We start from the raw sequence: 23,822 nt of genomic DNA on the forward strand, positions 1-23,822 counted from the left end.
AAAAATAATGTAGAGAAAGAAGAAAATAAGGAACATTATAGATAAGGTATTGAGAAGGACAGGCTTACTAGGTTGTGAGTCTTGTGACCAGCTTTCAACCTATAGGACAAAGGTGTTGGTTAAATATCTTCAGAGGTTCAACCCCTAATGCCAAAGTTAAATGAGTATTAAATAACTATTTTCCACCTGACTTTCACCGCTAGTTTCCATTTAGATGAAACTGACAGACTACAGTTCCTTCCATACCCTTGATTTGGATAAGATAAGGGAAGGATGATGAGGACTTAACACTGCAATATTACAAGTTTTGTCATCATCCTAATCCTTGCTCCTAGAAAATTTTCTTATCCCTTAATAATTGCTTTACACAATTCATAGATTTTGATTGATGTCTTCTAAGATTCATTTCCCATTACAGATGGCAATATCCAAGGGCTCTTAAATGAACAAAGTCGTTCAGGAACCAACTCAGGTTTGGTTCCAATAAATTCGATTCGGTCTCTATTCGTAATAAATGAGCTAATTGTGAACATAAGAATATGCTCAAATATTAAATTGACATGTGTCCAAAATATATTTGAGAATGCGTATTAGATACTTGTTCGTTACTGGGTGGATAAATTTTTTTTCAATTAAATTTGGAAGAAAATTTTATATTATTTATAATATAAAGATGATCATAATATCTTTCTAGGTGGAAAATCAAATCTTGTGATTAAGGGGAGAACAAGGATTTGGTGTGTGGGGGGCAAACTAATTAAATCAGCAAATCATTATAGTATTCCCTTCACTCGTTTTCCAGCAAGGCAGCAACCAAACGACAGCTAAAAGAAGTCTATTTAATTAGCCGGAGAAAAAACTGTTAAAAGCATTGAGGTAGATTTTAACAAGGAAAAGACAAGGTGGACCTTGTGAGGGGAGGTGATTAACGACGTCGTTGGGGTCCATGTTAAACAGATATTTCCAAGGATATATTCCCTTTGAAAAAAAAAAAAAAAAAAAAAAAAAAAAAAAAACGAATATATATATAATATATTCAATTTTGTGTCTATGAAGTGAGCAAGTTGTAATTGTTTTTCTATTTTTTTTGTTTTCTACTCCAATAATTATACGCATTTGGCATCAATGGACTATTATATATTTATGTGAACTATTTTGGGGGTGTACTCTCTCTTTCTTGAAGGGAATAGCCATCAACATCATTCTTGCCATTTAAAAGTCGATCTCTTTAAGAATTAAAACTTTATTTCCGTTATTTTGTGGGGTATCCATTTTTTGTTTTTTGTTCTCTTTTTATAACTATAAAGCTACTAAACTAAAGTTTTTAGAAGCGTTAATACTCGAACACATTTGTTAGCTAAATTGCCTGCCCTACTTTAAACCTAGTGTTTGGAAAACTCAATCCCATTGCTTTTTTCATTCGGATAAAAAAATGGGAAAGACCCCTTTGTAGCAATTTTACTATTTGATTAAAATATATGAATATACACACACACACACGTGATCTTCAGTTGATTGAGATATCATTTGAAAACTACAATATAAAGCTTAATATTCATGATTATCTTTATAAACTGCACTCTATGTGAACTACTCATCGTTTTCTCAATATAAAATCAGGGTGTCGCACAAAACAAGTAATTTTTCTATAATTATAATTAAGAATCCTTCAAGTTAACCTTTAAAAGAATTAATGAAATTTAAATTAAAGCCGAACATTAGATGAGGTAGGCAGTTAATCCCACTGAGCCGTTTCTTTAATCACGACTGCAGCCTAGAGGTGGTGCTTCAGTTCAGACTTCAGACTAAAAATAAAATAAAAAAATAAAAAAGCTGGCGGATTCCTGTTCCCACTCATACACGCCTTTGAAAATTTTCTACACGCCTTTGCCATCTGTCTTTATAAGATTTGGGTAAAAGTGTAAAAAGAAAAGAAAAGGAGGAGCTGCAAAAAAACCTTTGACTTTCTCATTGAGTGTCATGATTCCATTCCACACCCATTTCAATTATGTTGATCCAATACGTCACTAAGCACCACCCATCTTTTGTGCCATTTACAGCTTTCCACCCCATCACCGTACACGTGTCTAATATGTTGCCATCTCTCAACTACTTCACACGTCAAAGAATATTGCCATATCCCAAGTCAACTTTGTGATGATTGGTCTACAAATTGACCGGCCAGGATAGCCTAATGAAAATTGGAGAAAACCCATTACGGTGTTCTAGTTGCACACCGTATTTGCACGACATTGTGCTGTCAAACAACCTCAGTCGGACAAGCAGACAGACACTGCTCACAAAAGAAAAAGTAAACGAGCTTCACAGATAAATAAAAAAAAAAAAAAATTGATGTAAATTTGCGTTGAATTTTCTTTGAAGGAAACCTGAGGTGAGTTTCTCCCTACTTTTCTTCCTCACGCTTTCTCGGATTCCAGAAGATTGGTTGTTTTTTTTTACTAAAAGTAGTTGTATTTGAAGCTAAGGACTTTCTTTGAAGGAATCTGAGGTGAGCTTCTCACCACATTTCTTTCTTTACACTTTCTCAGACTCCAGAAGATTGGATTTTTTTTTTTTTTTTTACTGGGGTCATTTATTTTAACTAATTGGGTCTTGGCATGTCGATCGTTCGGATTCTTGTATAGGGTAGCTCAGTTCGCATCCTCCTAACAAATACGTTAACTTTTTTTTAAGTACTTAAAAAGTTTTCCTTATCTGGGTCTCTGTCGTTTATTTTATTTATATTAATTGTCAAGTTTGTTGTTGTTTCCGCTTCTTTATTCTGGTTTGTTGCTTCTCAACCTACCCAACCACAAAGTCTTAATTTTTTTTTAAAACATATATACGGCAATAAAGAGGTATTTTGCTCTTTGGTTTGTCCTTAATTCCACAAAGCATTGTCAACCAAAGTTTTTTCTCTTCATTCAAAGCCAATTCTGATATTCTTCTCCATCTGGGTATTTACTGAATCACAGGATATGACTTCTGACATGATCTCTATTGATTCCTCTTGAGGTTCTCCTCCTTCATCAGGTATATGCCTTTATGTTCTTCTTCTTATTCTTCAATTCCCCCCCACCCACCCTTTTTTTTTGTTCTTTTTTTTCTGTCCTTAAGTTTATTCTACAAGGAATTGAATTTCCTTGGGTTTGCCTGAATTCTTTTCAAATTGATTGGGTTAGCCATGGATCTCTTCCTTGCATCAACTTTTTTTTTTTTTTTTTTTTGTTAGTATAATTTTCTTAGAACTTGGCACTTTTCTCCTTGTTAGAGAGGTCAGCTAGTTGTTAAAGTTCTCTGTTAGTTTCTTTATGTGTTCTGTTTTTGGTAACTAAACGAAAATTTATACTTCAGGATCTTTTGAGGTTAGTATGTTAAACGAGGTGTTTCCTGATGGATCTTTTATCTTAGAATAGTATTGCATCTAGGTGTTCTGTGCTTTTGAAAAGAACCCTGAGCTTGTTCTGTATGATAAAAGGGAACCAACTGCTTGGTGCAGCGTTTGTGCCTAATATCTTTTGTGTGATATCTTTTTAGTTTTTTTTTTTCTTTAATATCAGTTGTGTGTACTTTGTTACCTGACTCCGAATTAAACTTGTGTAGATTCAAAATCAACAAGAATTATGTCTCTTTTCTACACTCTTGTTGGCATACATCCAGAAATTCACTAGAGAAAATATTTGCTTAGCCCTTTTTCACTTTTTGTGAATTATTATATTTGGACAGAAGTTGAGAAAACATTCAATCTAGCCTACTAAGTTAGAACAGGCTTTATTGATTTAAAATGACAGCAATACTTCATTAAAATTTAGTTGAATGTGGTGCGCCAACTAACTATTAACATGAAATATGTTAGGTCGAAGTGAAGCATACACTTGAAAATTAACATTATTATGGAATAAAAAGTGTAATCTAACATTTGCATGTTATACAGGCTGCTGCTACATAGCACCTTCAATTGCCAGTTTTTTGTTCTAGTTTTACCAATCCATCAAGCTGTTAGACTAAATAGTCGTGCTTATGAATGTTGATTGTATAAACTCTCTCTCTCTCTCTCCCCCACCCCCGGGTCTTCACACATGTCCATGCTCACGCAGACATATTTTCTGTTCTTCAACAAGAAAACGAAAAATGCTAGTTTCAAAAGTTAATAGAGTTCAATCAGAATTCCTTTGTCAAACTTATGTGAGAGTTTGTGATACAGGACTTGTTCTATAATAGAAGCTGCCTTCTTCCAACAGTGAGTAAGAAGAAAACTATGTCGTTAGTTAGGTCTGCAGAGCTATCTGCCACATCATATAGAAATCCAAAGCTCTATTCGCTAAAGGGAAGTGATGACTGTCCTGGCTTGTCTACCCAAATATTTGGTTCTGATAAGCATAAGATTACATATATGGCTGATTCTTACAGCAATGAAAGTTATGAAAAGTATTTCCTTGACTCCCCAACAGAAGAACTTATACAGCCTTCCAGTTCTGGCATATCAGGAAATTCATTTCAACCGCGTGGTGCCTCCATGAGCACTCAAAACCCGTTTAGCACTCCTTTGATGTCCATCAGACATGGTGATGCCTGTCGATCCAATTTTGAATTGGATTACTTGGAAAGCCAAAGCCCGGATGCAATAGACTATGATGAAGATAATATGAGATTGAAGCTTCAAGAATTGGAAAGAGCACTGCTTGATGATAATGATGACGATGATGATGATGACATGTTTGGCTCTGGTCACAGCATGGAAATTGATGGTGAATGGGCTGACCCAGTTCGGAACGCATTGCTCCATGACTCACCTAAGGAATCTTCATCAACTGATTCTAACCTTAGTAGCATCAGCAGCAACAAGGAAGTATCACAAGTATCTCCTAGGAGTCCCAGAAAGTTGCTACTTGATTGTGCTGGTGCACTGGCAGATGGAAACATTGTGGAAGCATCAGCTATGATTAATGAGCTCCGGCAGATGGTCTCAATCCAAGGGGATCCTCCTCAGAGGATTGCCGCCTACATGGTAGAAGGTCTTGCTGCTCGCATGGCTGCCTCTGGCAAATGTCTTTACAATGCTCTAAAATGCAAAGAGCCCCCCTCTTCTGACCGGCTTGCAGCCATGCAGATCCTCTTTGAGGTGTGCCCTTGCTTTAAATTTGGATTTATGGCAGCAAATGGTGCAATGATAGAGGCATTTAAAGATGAGAAAAGAGTTCATATAATAGATTTCGATATCAACCAAGGGACTCAATATATAACACTGATACAAACAATTGCCACTCGGCCAGGGAAGCGGCCCCAATTGAGATTAACTGGGGTTGATGACCCTGAGTCAGTTCAACGTTCTGTTGGAGGCCTGAAAATTATTGGACAAAGACTGGAGAAGCTAGCAGAAGCACTTGGGGTACCATTTGAGTTTCAACCCTTGGCATCAAAGACTTCAATCATCTCTCCATCAATGCTTGACTGTCGGCCTGGGGAAGCATTGATAGTGAACTTTGCCTTTCAGCTTCACCACATGCCAGATGAGAGCGTGTCGACTGTAAACCAGCGAGACCAGCTTCTTCGGATGGTTAAGAGCCTGAATCCAAAACTCGTCACTGTGGTTGAACAAGATGTGAACACGAACACCGCCCCATTTTTCCCTAGATTCGTTGAAGCCTACAATTACTACTCAGCTGTGTTCGAGTCTCTTGATGCAACTCTCCCAAGGGAGAGTCAGGATCGAATGAATGTCGAAAGGCAGTGCTTGGCACGGGACATTGTTAACATTGTTGCATGTGAGGGGGAGGAGAGGATAGAGCGGTATGAGGTTGCCGGCAAATGGAGGGCAAGGATGATGATGGCCGGCTTCACTTCATGTCCAATGGGTCCAAATGTGATTGATATGAGGGAATTACTAATTAGGCAGTATTGTGACAGGTACAGGATGAAGGATGAAATGGGTGCACTTCACTTTGGGTGGGAAGACAAAAGCTTGGTTGTTGCTTCAGCATGGAGGTGATATAGATAATCAGTTAGTAGTAGCGTGCGGGTGGTTGTATTTTTAATAATATGTGGGGTCGAGATGTATGCTGATTGCTGATGTATTATCTAAGTTAGAAATGTTTATCTAATATTTTTCATAAACCATTTCCTTTGTTGTGGAGCTTTGATTTTGAACCGTTGAGATGGGCTAAAACTACCTTGTTTATAATATTTCCAAACTTTTCCTTGGGTATAATGATGGATCCATTTCCGCAATTTTACAGGCAGGAAATAAATATAGAAATCCATAGAAATGGATTGAAAAGAAAGATGATAAACACTTGACCGCTCAAAACCATGGAGTTGCTTCAGGAACAAGAAAGGAAATGCTTACAGTAATTGTAGTGCTTAATCAGCTCGACTGTTCTCAAAATTCCATTTAAATTTTAACTTGCTTTGCCCCAGGCATGCTCACATCTCAATTTCGAAGTTTAACCTGCTACCCTTTAGGGCAAAATAGTTGCTAAACTAAAAAGTTGATTATAATTTAGGTGAGCCTTATCTACAAATCAACTTTCATCAAAAGTATTGGTTATATAGGATCCCTTCTCAAGGAAGAGGCAGTTAAAAACTATGATTGATTGGTACTAAAGTAGGAGTAATGTCTGTGTCCAATAGTACGACAAAGGACAAAACGCACAAAAAATCAGTAACATATCTGCACAACAACAAGCACTTAGGAGGCAAAAATGAGAGCACCATTTTTTAAAAATCAAATACCAGCACCAAATTGCATTATTGATGCCGAGAGTACATCACAGGTCCCTGTCACAACTACATCTTACAACCTTTTTTTTTTGTTTTTTCCCAACAATCGTGTTGGTGCCTATTTCTATCAAAATTTTGAGGACGTCGTTGCTATAGCAAATGATCCCACTAAAATTACAAGATAATGAGAATAATTAAGACATGCATATTTTTATACTCAATGCTTTACACCTACAAAACACAGAGCCACCTCAGCTTGGGCCTGGAGCTCTTCCAAGACCTTTACTAGCTTCTCGCGGCAGATACTGGTTTCACCCCGCTCTGCAAGCATTTTCCTCAACCTTCATTCCATGCAAGACAGAAGATGAACAAACATCAGACATAAAGAGACCAATTCCAATTGATTCAACCTTGCAGAGGAGAAAATTGTCTTCACTATTGAATGCCATGGACTACATCTCTGACCGCTCTCTCATGTGTGCGCACACACAATTAACATAGAAAATAAACCTAAAATAAAGAAATCGGTGAAAAACTACTAGTGGTGGTATCTGATGTTTGGTCAGATTTTTATAGTTAGATTCTGCTAACGGCATAAGCTATTTATTCATTCTCTCAATTTCAGGACCTGCAAACAACAGGAAGTGCAAATGCATTTTTCCCAATAAATGGTACAATATATCAGGGTGGGATGAGTGTATGCTATTCCCATTAATGTGTTCATGACCAGCAACAAGAAGCTGAATAATACTAAGTGGTATTTCATTGTGTTTAAGTTGACAGCCATCCTTCTAAGCTAGTAGCAGTGCCACCATATTTAAATATGATGATTGTGTTATAAAAAGCAAAATCAAAAAAGAAAAAAAGAAAAAGAAAAGGAAAGGTTAGAATACAAAGCTGACTTCTACTACATGATGTATGAACTCCAAAGATATCAAAAATCATCTGAATGTAAGGAAATATTGATGAAAATACGTTGCCAGCTACATGGCATTTGAAGTATAATGTTATATCTGTTTGGAATGCGCAGAAAGAAACATGACATGGTAACTGAATAAAACAGGTCGAATGAACATACCTATGGACAATTGCTGTGTCTCCATGGCCAGTGCAAATTATAAGCATGGCATTAGTGGGTAATGCATTATAAAGGCTACGTATTCTAGCATCCATGAGAGTTAGTATTTCCTTTAGCTCAGGCGTGACGCTGCATTTGATGCCTTTTCTGTTAGCAGACTTCTTACGACATGTAAGCAATGACATCATCTCTGCAAGTCTTCCATTCAATTTCTCTACATCCTCTGCTTGTTTTCTGAAATAGGAATTCAGTTCTGAGAATCGAGTCCAGACAAAGTGTACCTGTTCATTCTTCACCTGAAAGCAATAACAGATGTAACAAGCTTGTTATGCAGACCGTTAACACCAAGAAGAGAAAGGGACATTTACAACCCATTATAAGATCTACCTCCTTTGTGGACTTTGCCAGAGCTGCATCATCAGAGCACACAGGAATGGCATGGGATGACCCAGAGGAATATCGCTTCACTATAGAGATATCATCAATGAAAGAAGAGGTTTTGCCAGACTGACTCAAAACTGTAAGGAGCTTTTCCCTCATGTATGATGGAGGTGAACCAAATTCAGGCCCTAATTTTAAGAGCAAAAGAGCCAAAGGAATAGGTCAGATTGGACAAATATGCTTCTACATCGCTTTTTTTTTGTTTTGTTTTTTTTACAAGCAATAGAAATTTATTCAAACAAAATAAGAACGTCACAAGGAGTGTGACTACAAACTCTAAGGGGTTTACAGAAGAAAATTTGATATATTTTGACAGAAAATTTTCCTATGTCTCATATTTAAGTTACCTAGAAGATGCTTTACTGCAAACAGATAACAGGAACTTAGAATGTCATTTACCCCAAAATAAATAGGGGTAGACCTATATACAACTCATACATTGTTTCATTGGAAGCCAAAAAGTGATAAGCTAGTCATCATGTTAAAAACTAAAACTGGTTTTGTCCAAAAATTATAAGAAATAGAATGTCATTTTTCAATTATAAATCAGGGAAGAAAAATACATTTCTGGATCATCAAAATTAGTGTATTGGAAAGCAAATGCACCACGTGTTTTATGGATGATAAGTACTTTGTGTAATTCGCTGCTTGTTCGCCTAGCAAAAGAAAGATAACAATGAAGGATGCTCAATATCCCAAAAGTGAGGGACTCGAGCAATAGAAACTGAAACTGAAGAGAAGATGTGCATCCAGGGAAGTATAATTATGGAGAAGGCGATTGAATGACTTAAAAGGATAACCATGATGGCAATGACATCTATGCTAGTATCACCATATCACCACCACTTACCTTCGTAACTCAAGGAACTTTGTAGTGGCTCCATTCATTGCCTCAATTCCTAGGGAACCTCAAGTAATTGAAATATGGCTCCTCACAGGGCCTATATTTGTTGAAATGGACCTAATTTTGTTTTAAAATAGCTATGAAATTAACAAAGATAGTTAATATCTTCTATGCACTTTTCTTAATAAGCATACACAAGTATGTTTTCTAAAAGAACTTCCAAGTTGCAGCTATCCAATAATCAATCTATCGACCAACCCAATCTCCACTATTGCCCTATTTTCCTTTCACAAATGGTTCAACGCAAAAGCATGGAAAAAAAATTACTTGCCATGTCGAATCTTTAAGAGTGCTAGTTCCATAGTAGCTCTTGCATCTTCAATACTGTCATGACCATTGCCTGACTGTTGTATCTCCTGAGACAGATATCTCCTGGCAAGAACTCTCAGAGCAGTTTTGTGAGATGAACCACGGGGGTGCTTGTATAATACTGCGGTATCAATTACCAAATCATGAGAGATCTTTAGTGCTAACAAATCATTCTCCAAGGAATGCCCAACTAGGATGGTCTCCTTGTAAACCAGCTTTAGCAAAACTTCCTGAATATGGAAGCAACTGTAAATAAATCAGAAAACAGTAGTCTTAACATGCAATCGATCAGTGAAGAACAGCATGCAATCATGATGAATCAAGCAGGCAAACAAACGAAGGAAAACAAGAACAAGTAACGAACCTGAATTTCCTTGAGACTTGTAGTGACCCCAATTAACATCTCACATGTGATTCCACTAAACCTGAATATCCGTGATGAATGATTACTAATGGCAAAGAGTGAAGTCAAATCACTTTTGACACACTCATATATACATGCATAGAGAGAGAGAGAGAGAGAGAGAGTCCTCAAGTGTTCTTTTGATTTCAGAAATCCTAGTGGGAATCAGTCAATTTGGGTTTCTACAGGGAATTGGAATAAAGAAGCTTTCTCAAGGAAAAAACAATTTGTACAATTAAGTTAGTAGGACTAATAACAATCACCAAATATAGAAAAAGTATCAAAACCACACATGGAAATTTGATATCCAAAATGCCAGCAAGTTGCTAGTTTTTGTTTTGATCAACTCCACAATATGAATAACATATCTAAGGAAAAAGGGTTCTTAGTAAGTATTCCAACTTGCTTTTATTTTTTCTTTTTTTATCAAAACACAAGATACCAAAAAACCCAAAATAATTTTAAAAAGCTAGTGAAAAATATTCAAAAAAAGGTTTACTGGAAGCTCAAACGAAGGTGTACCTGGTGTTGTAGTCAATGATAGCGTTTGATGGTTTAACCAATTTATCTAGCACAACCTGGGAAAATTCAATCAGGCCTAGTTAGATGTCCAAGACAAAGATCGTTAATGGCAATCCAAATTTGCTTAGTACTTCTTTTAATTCAAACATCTACAAAATTAAAATGAGGCATTTATACCCAAAGTTAATGAAGAATGGATACTCAAAATTCTGGAGGATATGGATCCAGGTATATAGAGATTTAAATACAACGCTTTGCCATGTTGTGAATCCCACAAAAGGATATAAGACATCAATGAAGATGATGATAGTGATTTTAATAAGTACTCCATAGAGCACTAGCATAGGCTCACATTGATTAGAAGTACTTTATCCAATTTCCCCACTTATTTCTTGGCCTTTTTCCCGCCTTCTTTCCCCATTGCGGTTGGAGTTGCTTACCATATTGAGAAACTTCAAAGGGGCTTCCTGTGGGGCAGAGTTGGTGATGAGCTTAAATTCCACCTAGTCAACTGGGCAAAGATTTGTACTTCGTTGTCTCTAGGCAATTTGGGGATTAGAAACATGTTTAATAGAGCTCTCTTGGGGAAATGGTTATGGCATTACAACACAGAGGATGAGGCCTTGTGGAAATCGGTGGTTGAAGCTAAATTTGGAAACATGTGGTGAGAGTGGTGTTCCAATGAGGTTTTTGGACCCTACAAGGTTGGGGTGTGGAAAAACATTAAGAGGGGGTGGAGGGACTTCTCTAAATTTGTGGGTGGTTGAAATCATGTTGGAATTTTAAAAGAGAGACAAAGAGAGAGAGAAGGGGGGAGGGGGTCTGGCATAAGTTGAATGTCAATGTTGTAACACATTGGGAAATGAATATAATAAGAGTCAATTTCATTCACATAAACTCATGCAAGACTGAATTACTTATCAGTTCATGTGTACTCCCGCATCAGTTCTCGTTTCTCTAATTTTTCTAGAATTTCTAGATTTTTGTTTTTCTTCTTCATATGTACTTTGATTGTGCCCCTTTGCAGCTTCTAATAAGATTGAATTACTTCTAAAAAGAAAAAATGAAATCATGTTGGAATTTTAAAAGAGAGACGGGGAGAGAGAGAGAGAGAGAGGGGTCTGGCATAAGTTGAATGTCAATGTTGTAACACATTGGGAAATGAATATAATAAGAGTCAATTTCATTCACATAAACTCATGCAAGCATATTGACCCGCACAAGACAAATAGATATTTAGGCACCCAAGGGCAACTTTTAGTGAACAAATCCAAGTCTAAAATCAACAGAAAGATAGCCTTGACTTCAAAAAATGTTGTTGATAGCCACTTCCTTTTGCAAAATTGGGTTAAAAGCAAAATTAGCTTGAGCATACCTCTCCTTTTATATCCACCAAGGTCACCCTTGTAAGCTCAAAACCCTCACTTGTGATACACTACCAAAATAACCAAAAAAGAAAAGAAAAAGACAATGTAAGTGCATGAGCGAACTATTTGCTAAGAAAAATTTGTACTGTCACTACCAACAAGTCATTTGAAGAGAAGACAAATTCAAAATGAACCACTATTCTAACTATAAACATTTACTTATATTCAACCTCTAAAAGGCAACTTTCAGCAAATAAACAACCTAGATTTAAAATTTTAAGTTCAAATGCAAGTATGTGACTCTCCAGTAGGAAATTCCACCTAGAGGGACCAAATTATGTTCTGCCTGTCTTGGTATAGTATAATTTCATATGTTAAAACTGAAATAAATTAATCAGAAAAAATAGAACATATTAATGTGACACTAAATTCAACAACAATCAATGAAATGCCAGAAGCAAAGGTGCTCAAGTATTAGATAATAAAACTGTATTAGATAATAAAACTAAGTAAATACAAAAAATAAATAAATAAATTGCTAAAATTGATCACATATATCAGGCAAAAGTCAGAGTCTTATAATGAGAGATCATTACAAAATCAAAGTTATGGAATCATAGAAACATTTAAACAGTCTAGACGCAACGAGAACAGGGCAAATCAAGATCAAGCACAAATGATGAATTATAGAAAGACATCTGGGTGTCAAGAGACATGTACTAGTGGTCAAACATAGCCTAGGCTTTCACTTTTTCCATTTTTTCTTTTCAGCAAGTGAGGTTTTCATGTATTGTACCAGGTCCTTGTATCTAATTTTCTAATTATTTAGACTTCTTTTAGATCAAGCAAATGAATGCAACATCACCAAGAGTACTTCATGACCATTACAGACAGCTTTAAATTTTGCAGTTAAATGAGATGCCAGATAAGAAGATATAAGGGAAACTAAAAATAGGTGTTACACCCCAACATGAGTTTATCAAATGATCAAAGCATTTTCTAATATACATTAATACTGGTGATCAAGGGTAAAATTATCATCAAGACAAAATTGGAGAAAAAGAGTTAAGGCCAACAAGCATAAATAAGAAATGTAAAAGGATAAAATAACCATCAATACTCGCACAAAAGCCACAGAATCAGTGAGGTTGCTGAAGGTTTTACCCTTCCAAGAAAGAAGACATCACTTATTTTTCACTTTGAGTGGGACAAAATGCCAAAAAAGCATCAAATATACCCATAATGGAAACATGATGCATGTCTAATTTCTGGTTTCACTCAATAAAACATTGCCATCAAATTTAGCAATTGTAGGTCATTCACCTCACTCCAAAAGTAACAACAAGCATGCTTGTATAGGCCCAGAGAGGACCAATTGATGGAAATTCCACCAATTGAGGACCCACTAACAAGAATGCTATGATAACAATAGAAGAAAGTGCTACGTTTTCGGCCACCGTGTTCCTTTAAGTTCAAATTTAGCAGAAGTTAAACTCATTATAAATCACTAGACATTAAAAGCATTTTCTAAACTCACACATACGGACTTACCATCTCGCAATCAAGTGCTAGCATTTCATAGAATGAAGATCCTAAAGGAGCGGGAAGAGTAGAAAGAAAACCTGCATTACAGATACAGAAGTTAGGGAACCATCTAACATATAAACAAAAGAAATTTTAACAAACTTCACTAGCAAAACTAAATTATATATGAATCACAGGAGTATATTTATTTCACCTGGCTGATTGAGACAATATCCATTGTCTTCTAGTTCTTTCACTGTAAGGGTATAATATGTAACAGGGAAAGGTAGGTCTTTCATAAGTTCCACACGGGATGGCATATCTGCAATGGTAACACATCGTTCTGCATAGTGAAGATGCCATGTCAGTATATAGATACAAAAGATTGTTTTGAGAAGAGGTTAAATATTTTTACTTTGAACAAAGCAATGAACACGTCTGTAACCATTGTTCAGAGTCTAGTCTGGACCAGCCTGTCCAACTGGTTGGACTCTTTACTGGTCTTAGGACCAGCCCTCGTTATTCTCTATGATTGTCTTCAAAGTAAACCCCTTTTGACCCTTGTGAACTGGTCGTTGAACTGAAAACTGCTAAAACAGTTTTGCAGTTCGCTTGACCTTGCTGGTTTAGAAATTGCTCTTCCCAGATGCAGGTGTGTGTTGGTTAATTAATAGTGTGAAAAAGGCCACAAAAGAGAACAGGGCATGATTAAGCTTTACTCAAGCAGCATACAGCGTTTTATTTGTTTCCATCCCAATCTCATTCATATTTTCCTGTACACTATGTGTGGTAGGAGGGATACAAAGCATAGAAGAGAGATGGAGATGGGAGGGAAGAAGGGGGAGGGAGGAAGTCAGGAGAGTTCACCTCCCCCTCTTGTTGTTTGGTAGAAAGAAAGAAAAAGATAAGGGAATGAAAGAATAAAAGATATAATTTTACTACTATGACATGATTTAAATGGGTTCAAGTTAGGATGAAACTTAAAATTAACACTTGCCTTAAGAGGCTGTCTCTCCCTTCTCTAGCCTGCCCAAAGTAGGTGGGTGGGGTGGATGGATTTTGGTGGGGCCAGGGGCTTTTGCCTCCCCCTCCCTCCCCTTCTCCTTCCTACCAAAGGGAGGCTCTTTATTCTCCCTTCCCATTTCCCTTCTACCACTTTTCATCCCTTCTCTATCCTTCCGGGCAAACCTAGAGTTAAGGTTTTAACCCAAGAACACCCCACTCCAGGAAAGAAAGTCCAATTTCTACATCCATTGTTTCCTGCTCTTGCATCCAGGTTTTGCATTATTGAATTAGCAATGATGAAATGGGCCAGCTACAAAGTGCAATATAACAGACTGCTGGCCATATTGGAGTCAGTAGCAAAGCAAGCAACTGCACCACTGTCAATAAGTATGCAACAAATTGAATGCCTTCTTTTTACCTAATAAAAATTACTGAAACAAAATAAATACGGACTCATCTTCAAAAGCTTGGCTAGCCATTCCACTCATACAAGTTTTAATAGCACAAACCCTCAGTTAGAAAACTATTGAACACCTTATTTTATCAAGCAAATGATGAATTCAAGACAGGATAATGACTAAATACCTTGTTCAGATGCCAGATTAGATTTCCTTAACACTGAATTACTTTCATCTCTCTTTCTTTTCCGCTTGCATGTTAGAAGGGCATCTATTGTCTGCATTCCATCTGATACACAGCTAGTATATAACAAACAGCAAAAACTCTTAAGGAATGCACAGAAGAGAAAGATAGACATAAAATATTTTGAAGCGGCAAAAGGAATAAAAACATTATTACCAACCTAAGAGCTAAAACGGCCCTCGGATTGCCGCAGCATTCTTTGAAACTAGAAAGTATTTTAGACTCTGATAAGTACAAAGCTGCGTCCAGGCCCGGGACATATAGCATAACCACTTTTGGAATAAGAGGCTTGTTCTGCAGTTCATAAGACTGTTGTATCAGTAACTTCTATCACATGTCAGTTAGGATGCAAACCCCAATTACTATGGGTTGTAGTTGAGTTGTACACTAGTACAGAAGCCATGACCAAATGTTGTTGAGTTGTACAATAGAGTACAGAAGCCATGAACAAATCATTCATGTGTTAAGAGGGCTGAAAAATCAAAATTCAAGAATATGGGGTTGTGAAGCAAAAGATAACAAAATTATCAAGAGGGTCTCATAGGTATATGACACATTATCTAATATTTAAAAGAAAAGCCACCTTAATGACGTGTCTTCTTTTGCAATATAGGAGCTCAAAAGGACCTCATAGGTATATGCTCATTTATGCCAAAAGTAACAAGACATACACCCACAAGCATGCATTGCCCAGTATGGCCCCAAATGAAGTCAATGTGCAACATTACTTGGTCACAAGCACAATAAAGTTCAGGAAATCTTAGTCAGAAAATAAAACAATCTCTAACCAAAGCATATAGTTGAATCACGTATCGTTTTGAGCTCACTATTAGTATGCTACTATGATAATGCGTGAAGGAATACATAAATCTTTTCTTTACCTTAATGAAAACCCATGATGGCATGAATCCTTCAGCAAGCACCCAAGTTACAAGCCCTTGAACATCCTGCATCACAATCAAACTCCAATCAAACTTATACTTGATTTTATGCTACAATTAATCAACATTCCAAGAAATTTAGATGTTTGCAGAGACCTACTTCAAGATTCAAAGTTGAATTAGCTTCTGGCTTCTTGAAAACAATTTCTGCCTTACTCTGAAAAGGCATATCAAAGAATATCTATGATACTTGGACAAATACACAAATGTCGTGATTCAGCATGGACATGGTGCATCAAACACAACAACTAGTGAAAATTCACACATGATATCTACATACATAAATAGACACACACACACACACACACATATATATATATATGTGCTTGAGCAATGCTATATGCCAGACTAATATCCCACCCATCATTATCCCACTGCGCTGATGTGGCATTGTCAATCCATCATTGGATTTTCTTTTCTTTTAATAATGGCAGATCTAAGGGTGGATTGGCAATACCACATCAACATAGTGGAATAGTGATGAGATAATGATATAGTATATGGACCAACATCTATAGCAATTAGTTGCCCAAATTGCTACATTGAGAGAATCTATATGGGACCCACCTGCCCAAGTAAGTGGCCAGGCAACACAACATTTATTTGAGCAGGTGTGTCTCATATGAGCTCTCACACAATGTGCTAGCAATTTAGACAGCTATTTTGTCAGAAATCCCAATTCGTGGTATATAACATTACTCTTTTTTTTTCTTTTTTTGATAGGTAATATAGCATTACTCATAAAAATAATCCTAGTAGCAGAGGAAGCATAACAGTAATCCTTAAGTAATATAACCCTCACCCAAGTGTTGTGCCGTCATGCGGCCAACATTCCAATCTTTCAATAGGATAAGTCTCCCAAAAATCATAGGATTAAACACAATCCACCAACCACTAAAATTGAAAATATTCCAAGAGCCACCGGACCAGCATTCTTGGCACATAGAAAAGCTTTTTTTTTTCTTTATATATTAAGCCAAAATGAATTTTCTCAAGTATCATTGCAGATTACGAAAAGACCATCCCAAAAAAAAATTGTGTGATGACTTTTAAAGAGAAGATAGCCTCATATGTAGTTAGGTTAGATGCCACATATATCGCCAAAACAAGCAAATACTACTTTCCTTTTCTTTTTAAACTAAGAGTACAGAATAATCAATTGAAAGCGCAGGAATTAACAAAGATAAAAAGTTAAAGCAAGAAATAAACAGAAAATCGAAAGTAAAGTACAGAAGGAGGGTTACTTGAGGTCCGTAGATATCGAAGAAATTGGAGGGCTGGGTATTGTTGCTCGAACTATCTTCCTCGGAAGACAAAGCTTTGAATTTCTGGTTTGGGGACAGCATATTTCGGACTGTCGTTCAGAGAGAGAGAGAGAGAGTGAGAGGACCTTCGAAGTCGAGGCAACAGGACTCCCAAATCTCAGTAGGCAAACCCTTGGATACGTGTTGAACGAGGCTGCAAATTACACGGGTCGGCCCAATAATATGACCCGGTTTCTAAAAGCAGGGGGCTTGGGTCCAGCATCAGGATTAAAAATAATTCGGGCCGGTAGGAGTGTACGAGCGGTCGCGGTTAGTGACCGCTAATCGCAACTGCCAAAAGCATATTTTTTTGCGTTTATTTAAATAATTTTGAGTTAAAATATTTTTAAAAAAATTGAATACGATGAAACCCTATCTCTAACTCGTAATTAAACTCGTAATTAAAATGACATCGTGTTAAACACCAAAAACACATTGTTTTAATGTTATATTTTTAATATAAAATATATATTTATATTATTATATATAAGGATAGGCAGTTAGCTTTTTTCCTACTCCTAAAATTGCTCAAAATTGCTAAGCACTTCATTAGTAATTTTTTATAATTAAAGCGGTTATAAATGATTAGCGGATCCGGAGCGATTATATCCGCTCCGTTGTTTCTACCCCATAGGTTCGGGGCGGATTTAAAATAAACGTGAATAAAGAGAAATGATCGCTGAACTTCCCACAAAAGCCCGAACCCTCGACACCCAACGCCACGACTGACTTCGTCCCCCAGGTATCTCTCTCTGCATAGTCTTTTTCTGTTGAATCCTCGCATGTATCTCTCACTGCATCGTCAACCCCCACAGAATCCTCTCTCTCTCTCGCCCCTCTCTCTGTTTCTATCTCTCACCCCTCTCTTTCTCTCTCTCTCTCTCTCTCTCTCTCTCTCTCTCTCTCTCCTCCAATTTCTCCTCCCACCGTGAGTTCTTACGATTACTCACTCTGACCACCATGGAAATGAAAACCTTTTTATGGTTTTTGTTGTTTTATCTGTATTGGTTAGTGTTTATCAGTTTGTGCATGCAATCGATCATTGTTAGTATACCGAAAGTTTATTTATTATCATTTCCTTTACTGGTTTCACTGTGCTTTTCCATGTGTTTTTCTATATGTAAGCTTACAGAGTTTTTGAGTAGTGATGGTTTCACTGTGCTTTTCCATATTCCGTTACTGGTTGTTCAATATTTTCCCTGGCAACCCAAGCGTGTGTAAAACTTCCCGGGTCAAGACTTGTGATGGGCAGCCCTTAGATGTTCAAAAAAGAATTGCATTCTATGTATTTGATTGAAAGCCGCTTAGATTAATGTATCGCAACTCTTATTTCTTTATTTTTTTGGGATGAGTAAGCTTTCATTTACCAAGCAAACAAACCAGTTACTAAAACAGCGAACTGGTATTCGGTTGCTAATCAGCAACTCACCAAACAAACCTCCCTCAACTAGTTACATTTTTCCTATGCAAAACAGGAACCAAAAAGTGAACCATCTATCACCATACAGAACTTATAAATGGTCTTGCTCCGCTTCGTTTGAACAAATTATTCCTTGGAAGATACAGGAATTGTTTTGTTAATACAAATGTTTTGATGTTTTATGAAGTTTTCATTATTTCATTTCAGGGCCTTACAATAATATGAGTTTCTGATCATGAACTTAGTCTTACTTGCCTTTCAGATAGCAGTTAGAATCTTTTGGTAATTGACTGATGGGAGTTTGTGAATAATTTTAAGATTGATATTTTAGTCGTTTAATATTAATATTTTGTGTTGTGAATGAAAGTTGTTATTTATAGATTAATATGATTATATGAAACTATTTAAGAAATCCTTGGTGATTTTCAGAAGTGCTGAAGAACAAAAGGGAGAGATGTCTCAGAAGCTTGTGCAGCCGATAGGCCAAAAAAGGCTGACGAATGTGGCGGTGGTCCGCCTGAAGAAGCGTGGCATTCGCTTTGAGGTTGCTTGCTACAAGAACAAGGTCCTCTCTTGGCGCTCTGGCGTGTACGTCTCTCTATCTCTCTCTCTTCTTTTCCCAAGCCCTAAATTTTTTATTTTGTGATATTTATTTTTGTTTTTGTAACCCATGTTTAGAATTTAATCTAGTATTAAGAATAAATTAAGCAATGATTTTTAGATGACTTTGTGGGTATTTTCAAGATATGAATAGTTACTTAGTGTGATGGAATTTTGGGAACAGAGAGAAAGATTTGGACGAAGTGTTGCAGTCACATACTGTCTATTCAAATGTTTCAAAAGGGGTTCTAGCCAAGTCTAAAGATTTGATTGCGGCTTTTGGAACAGATGATCAAACTAAGATATGCTTGGAGGTCAGTGTGTTCTGTCATATAGACTATGATGCCCTTTGACTCAATCTAGTAAACTGTCTATGTTGGTTTCATTTGTTTTTAGATGTGTCACTTTGCTCGTATACATATATGTGTGTTGGTGGCAGATTTTGGATAAAGGGGAGCTTCAAGTGGCTGGGAAGGAGAGAGAGTCTCAGTTATCGATTCAGTTTCGGGATATCGCTACCATTGTAATGCAGAAGACCTTCAATGCTGAAACACAACGTCCTTACACTATTAGCATGATCGAGCGACTTATGCATGAAATTCATTTTGCTGTTGATCCAAATAGCAGCTCAAAGAAGCAGGTAATCTATCTGCTGCATTTGATGGGTACATATTAACAGAACAATTGATGGGTCTATGAAAAATAATAGAAGTGTTACGCTTGCAAATGTATATTGTACGAGGGTGTGAAAAGGTATACTATGCATAATCTTTGTTTTCCCGCCAATGACATATTTTACATGCAGGCACTAGAAGTCATACATGAGCTTCAGAAGCACTTTCCAATAAAACGGTCCCCAATGAGATTACGAATCTGTGTTCCAGAAAAGGATTTTTCCTCTCTTTTGGAGAAGCTGAATGTGTGGAATGCCAGCGTCGTCTCCAAAGATGATTCTGGAAGTCAGCCATCTGTCGTAAGTCCCGGTCCTGTCATGTCTACAAAGAAATGTTTTAAGTCTCGATTTACACATTTCCTTATTCAAAATCAATTTGTTTGGTGCTAGTTCAGTATTGCTTTTTTTTTTTATATATATATATAGGTAATTTGATATCATTAATAAAGCACAAAAGAGCACAACCCTAGTATACAGAGAGTATACAAAGATGAGCCCTTATAGGAAAGGATGAAAAGGATTACGTTAGATAGTAATGAAATGCACCCATACCTACTAGGAGTGTGAAACCTGTGATATAGATCAGGGTGTACCTACTTTTGGTTTTTGTTAATTTAGGTTGTTTAGTTTTATGCACTGTCACTCAATTTAGCTAGTAAATTCTCTTGGTGCTCAATTTAAATTGTTTAGTTTTATGCACTATCACCAGAGACCTAGAATCAAATATCGTGATGACCAATTAAGCGAGAGAAAGAAGCACTGTTACTTGGGGGGTCTTTGACTCCCCCTACAAAAGTACAACTGAAGATGCATACCAGGTGCTTCATATTCCTACAGAAGTACGAGTCAAGATTCACACCAGGTGCTTCATGTTTTCTGTTGGGTGTAGAAAAACAAAACATCATTTTATAATTGTTGAATTTTGAATCCTTCTCTTCTAAAGAGCATTTGTGTTTCATGGATGTGTTTTGTTTTCTTCGGTTAAATTAGGTAAAATATAACACCAATTGGTGCACTTCAAGCATGTTGTTATCTTGGTGGAGTCTTGTACATACATAATCATAAATCACTTCTTAGCAGAGCTAATTCGTGTTACGTACGGTTTTTTTTTTTTTTTTTTTTTTTTTTGGGTCTTGCAGATTTCTTAAATTAATGCTTAGCTAAGTGTAATCTTTGTTTTATTTTCTTGCAGATTTGTGAAATGGATCCTGGTATATATCGGGACTGTAGTGAATTTGTGAGCGGTCTGAAAGGAAGGTTTGAACTTCTTGCACATTCTGTGCATTTGGAGGAAGACAGCCATGTGGATAATTGTGATGATTATGAGGAAGGGCCATCAGGCCCAGCACACCTACCCAAGGCATCTGCCGACTCTGAGTCCCAACTGAGTGAGAAATTACAAAAACAGGCTACTGTTTCTGGTGGAAATGAGAATGCCGAGGGAGAGGGGAAGCAAATTAAGTGTAGTACCTGCAATGCATTTTTCGGTGATTCCAACAAGTTCAGGGATCACTTCAAGAGTGACTGGCACAGGCATAATGTAAAGCGGAAGACTAGGCAACTCCCTCCCCTAACCGAAGAAGAGTGCATGGCTGACGTGGAAGTGGGCGACTCAAGGGCTGATTTGAAGGAGTATTCATTCTAAGCTGGGCCTTAGGATTTGAGAACTTGTATGGGTTGATCAATGTCCACTTATAGATACACGATCTATAGATACATGATACATGATCTTATGTTAGTGCTTTTCTTTAGACCAATTTTGATGGGACAGATTGATTTCAATTTGTTTGTAGAAGGCACTTGTGCTTCTGTGCCAGATTACCCTCAAGTAGAAATTGTTGTTACCTAATCATTTTGTTTAGGCCATCTGCATTTAAATATAGCAGCTTCTGTAACGTACAAAATAAATGATGAGCCATGGCTCATTTCAGTACATAAAAGCTTATAGATCCCAGATTACCAAGACAACTGATTCGACTTTGCACAAAGGACATCAAAGATGCTTTGTATATAGGCAAGCCGTCGTTTGTCAAATATAGCTCCATACGTTATATACATAGGGCCTGTTTGCAAGATCATGAGGGTCTAGCCATTTAGATTGACAACCCTTTTAACTTGCTTATTGATTGTTATGTAATTTTCTGTGAAAGCAGTTTCCTAAGAATAAATTGGAAAGTAATAAATACTAGTTTGTAAAAATAAAAACATTTGATAGGAAAATTTAGTCCAATTTTAATGAATCCTTGAAAAAGATTAAAAGCTATCCTAAAAACCCTGTGTGAACAAAACAATAGTCAAGCTCCTAAAGGGATGAGAAGTTTGTGGTCCACCAATAAATCCTGGAAACCGGGTGGTTTTAGGATTTTTTTCCATTTCTCCATAAAAGTGAGTACTTTGGTTGATTTTCCTTACTATCGAGTGGCACAAATTGAGAGTTCAGTACATCAATGTCATCCACAGGAATTTGAGCACTCTTATCACCTTAGAATCTTGTAATAATATCCACTTACAAAAATAGAAAGAAATATCGAAAATACAAACTTAAAAAGAAAACAAAAAGAATCATAGAAAATATTGTAGTAGTCGGACTTTCAAAAAACAAAAAAATATACCCAGAAACTGTAGAGAAAAAAGAATGGCTCTGGAGAACTGCTTTCAAGTGAGCACAGTGTGCAGTAGCAGAGCTGCTGCTCTACAATGTTATCATCCATTTTCTTCAAAAGAAAAGCTTAATTTGCCAATCTGTAACGGATTGAAGAAGCCCATACAAACATCCTCTTTGTCATCTTCATCTTACCCGCATTCCCTCAGCAGCAAATCCCGACAATTAAGTGTTGTCTGCAAGGCTCGTGAAGCTGTGGATGCAGGTTAGCTACGTACTAACCCTATCAATTACTGATTTATTGCAAGATTCACAAGGTGGGGATAATAAATATTTTTACATTTAAGCAAAATATGGTAGCTGAACTAACAAAGGCATTTCCTCCTCTCATCTTATTCTAGCAACTCAAGGGTGTGTGTTTAAGCAACTTCAGAGGAGAACAATTAATAGGAGGTTTAATTTTTTCCTTTCAATTTTCCAAGTGAGTAGTAAGAAAGAGATATCTCATGATTGTAAGGCCCAGGCTCTTGGAGATGTTCAAAATGTTGTTGTCCTTGCTGCTTTAGCCTTTTTATTTTTTTCTTTTTCTTTTCTAGCTTGGCCTAACTTCATATAATTATAACCTCCTGAGATTTTGCCTTTGTTTTCTTCCCCATCCTAGAATTGGTGAATTCTGAGAAGAAGAACAGAAAGCAGTTGGGTTGCAGTAGTTTATCATTTTCTATGAAAAGTTACTCCCCAAAAATCAGCTCAAAAGTTTCAGAGAACATTTTCAACCCTTCTAACTTATCCAAATGCTTGCTTGGATTGTGCAGTTCAAGTGGTGACAGATTCAAGCTGGAATAACCTTGTCATTGCAAGTGAAAACCCAGTTCTGGTGGAGTTTTGGGCACCATGGTGCGGACCATGTAGGATGATTGCACCTGTGATTGATGAACTGGCAAAAGAATATGCTGGGAAGATTATCTGCTGCAAGCTCAACACCGATGACTGCCCCAACATTGCCACTCAGTATGGAATCAGGAGCATTCCGACTGTGCTGTTTTTCAAGAATGGAGAGAAGAAAGAGAGTGTAATTGGCGCAGTGCCCAAGTCAACCTTATCTACTACAATAGAGAAATATTTAGAGGTTTGAAAATTGAAGAGAGAAATGAGAATATTGCCTTTGGCAGGCATAATGGCACTGATGTTATGTTCATGAAGCTATCATTCATTCAAGGAAATATTCAGGATCATCTCATTATGTAAATGTTTTCATTGTACTCTCCTTCATTTTGTATACTTTATTATATTAAGTGACCTCCATTCACTCATGATATGCCTTCAATTACCGAGTCTTTCCCATGGGAAATTCCTCATGGATACTC

General features: G+C 36.8%; 4 protein-coding genes across 8 annotated transcripts; 3 read left to right on the plus strand and 1 right to left on the minus strand.

Moving 5' to 3' along the window:
- Positions 1-2,355: 2,355 nt before the first annotated feature.
- Positions 2,356-6,183, plus strand: LOC132184486 (scarecrow-like protein 1). 4 transcript variants are annotated; one of them, XM_059598136.1, is made up of 3 exons: positions 2,356-2,392; positions 2,976-3,033; positions 4,205-6,183. In XM_059598136.1, the coding sequence occupies exon 3, from the start codon at positions 4,259-4,261 to the stop codon at positions 5,987-5,989; it is 1,731 nt and encodes a 576-aa protein (XP_059454119.1). In that variant the 5' UTR covers positions 2,356-2,392; positions 2,976-3,033; positions 4,205-4,258; the 3' UTR covers positions 5,990-6,183. The 4 variants fall into 4 exon arrangements, with proteins under 4 accessions (XP_059454119.1, XP_059454118.1, XP_059454120.1 ...); XM_059598135.1 differs by lacking the exon at positions 2,356-2,392 and adding an exon at positions 2,409-2,509; XM_059598137.1 differs by lacking the exon at positions 2,356-2,392 and adding an exon at positions 2,594-2,858.
- A 610-nt stretch (positions 6,184-6,793) lies between these two features.
- On the minus strand, positions 6,794-17,281 carry LOC132183614 (small RNA degrading nuclease 5). 2 transcript variants are annotated; one of them, XM_059596970.1, is made up of 14 exons: positions 17,101-17,281; positions 15,957-16,013; positions 15,797-15,862; positions 15,076-15,209; positions 14,859-14,971; positions 13,483-13,611; positions 13,296-13,366; positions 11,753-11,812; positions 10,378-10,433; positions 9,817-9,877; positions 9,415-9,682; positions 8,186-8,367; positions 7,799-8,094; positions 6,794-7,061 (listed from the first exon to the last, which is right to left on the minus strand). In XM_059596970.1, exons 1-14 carry the CDS (start codon positions 17,200-17,202, stop codon positions 6,938-6,940), a joined length of 1,719 nt encoding a protein of 572 aa, XP_059452953.1. In that variant the 5' UTR covers positions 17,203-17,281; the 3' UTR covers positions 6,794-6,937. The 2 variants fall into 2 exon arrangements, with proteins under 2 accessions (XP_059452953.1, XP_059452954.1); XM_059596971.1 differs by lacking the exon at positions 17,101-17,281 and having other exon boundaries at positions 15,953-16,013.
- Positions 17,282-17,812: 531 nt separating this feature from the next.
- On the plus strand, positions 17,813-21,735 carry LOC132183615 (uncharacterized). The gene is made up of 6 exons (XM_059596972.1): positions 17,813-17,902; positions 19,010-19,168; positions 19,365-19,494; positions 19,620-19,820; positions 19,986-20,153; positions 21,046-21,735. The coding sequence occupies exons 2-6, from the start codon at positions 19,035-19,037 to the stop codon at positions 21,496-21,498; spliced, it is 1,086 nt and encodes a 361-aa protein (XP_059452955.1). The 5' UTR covers positions 17,813-17,902; positions 19,010-19,034; the 3' UTR covers positions 21,499-21,735.
- A 683-nt stretch (positions 21,736-22,418) lies between these two features.
- LOC132183616 (thioredoxin M-type, chloroplastic-like) lies at positions 22,419-23,768 on the plus strand. The gene is made up of 2 exons (XM_059596973.1): positions 22,419-22,720; positions 23,271-23,768. Exons 1-2 carry the CDS (start codon positions 22,489-22,491, stop codon positions 23,588-23,590), a joined length of 552 nt encoding a protein of 183 aa, XP_059452956.1. The 5' UTR covers positions 22,419-22,488; the 3' UTR covers positions 23,591-23,768.
- The last annotated feature ends 54 nt before the right edge of the window (positions 23,769-23,822 follow it).

The sequence above is a fragment of the Corylus avellana genome, chromosome ca6 (genome assembly GCF_901000735.1).
Source record: "Corylus avellana chromosome ca6, CavTom2PMs-1.0".
Lineage (NCBI taxonomy): Eukaryota > Viridiplantae > Streptophyta > Magnoliopsida > Fagales > Betulaceae > Corylus > Corylus avellana.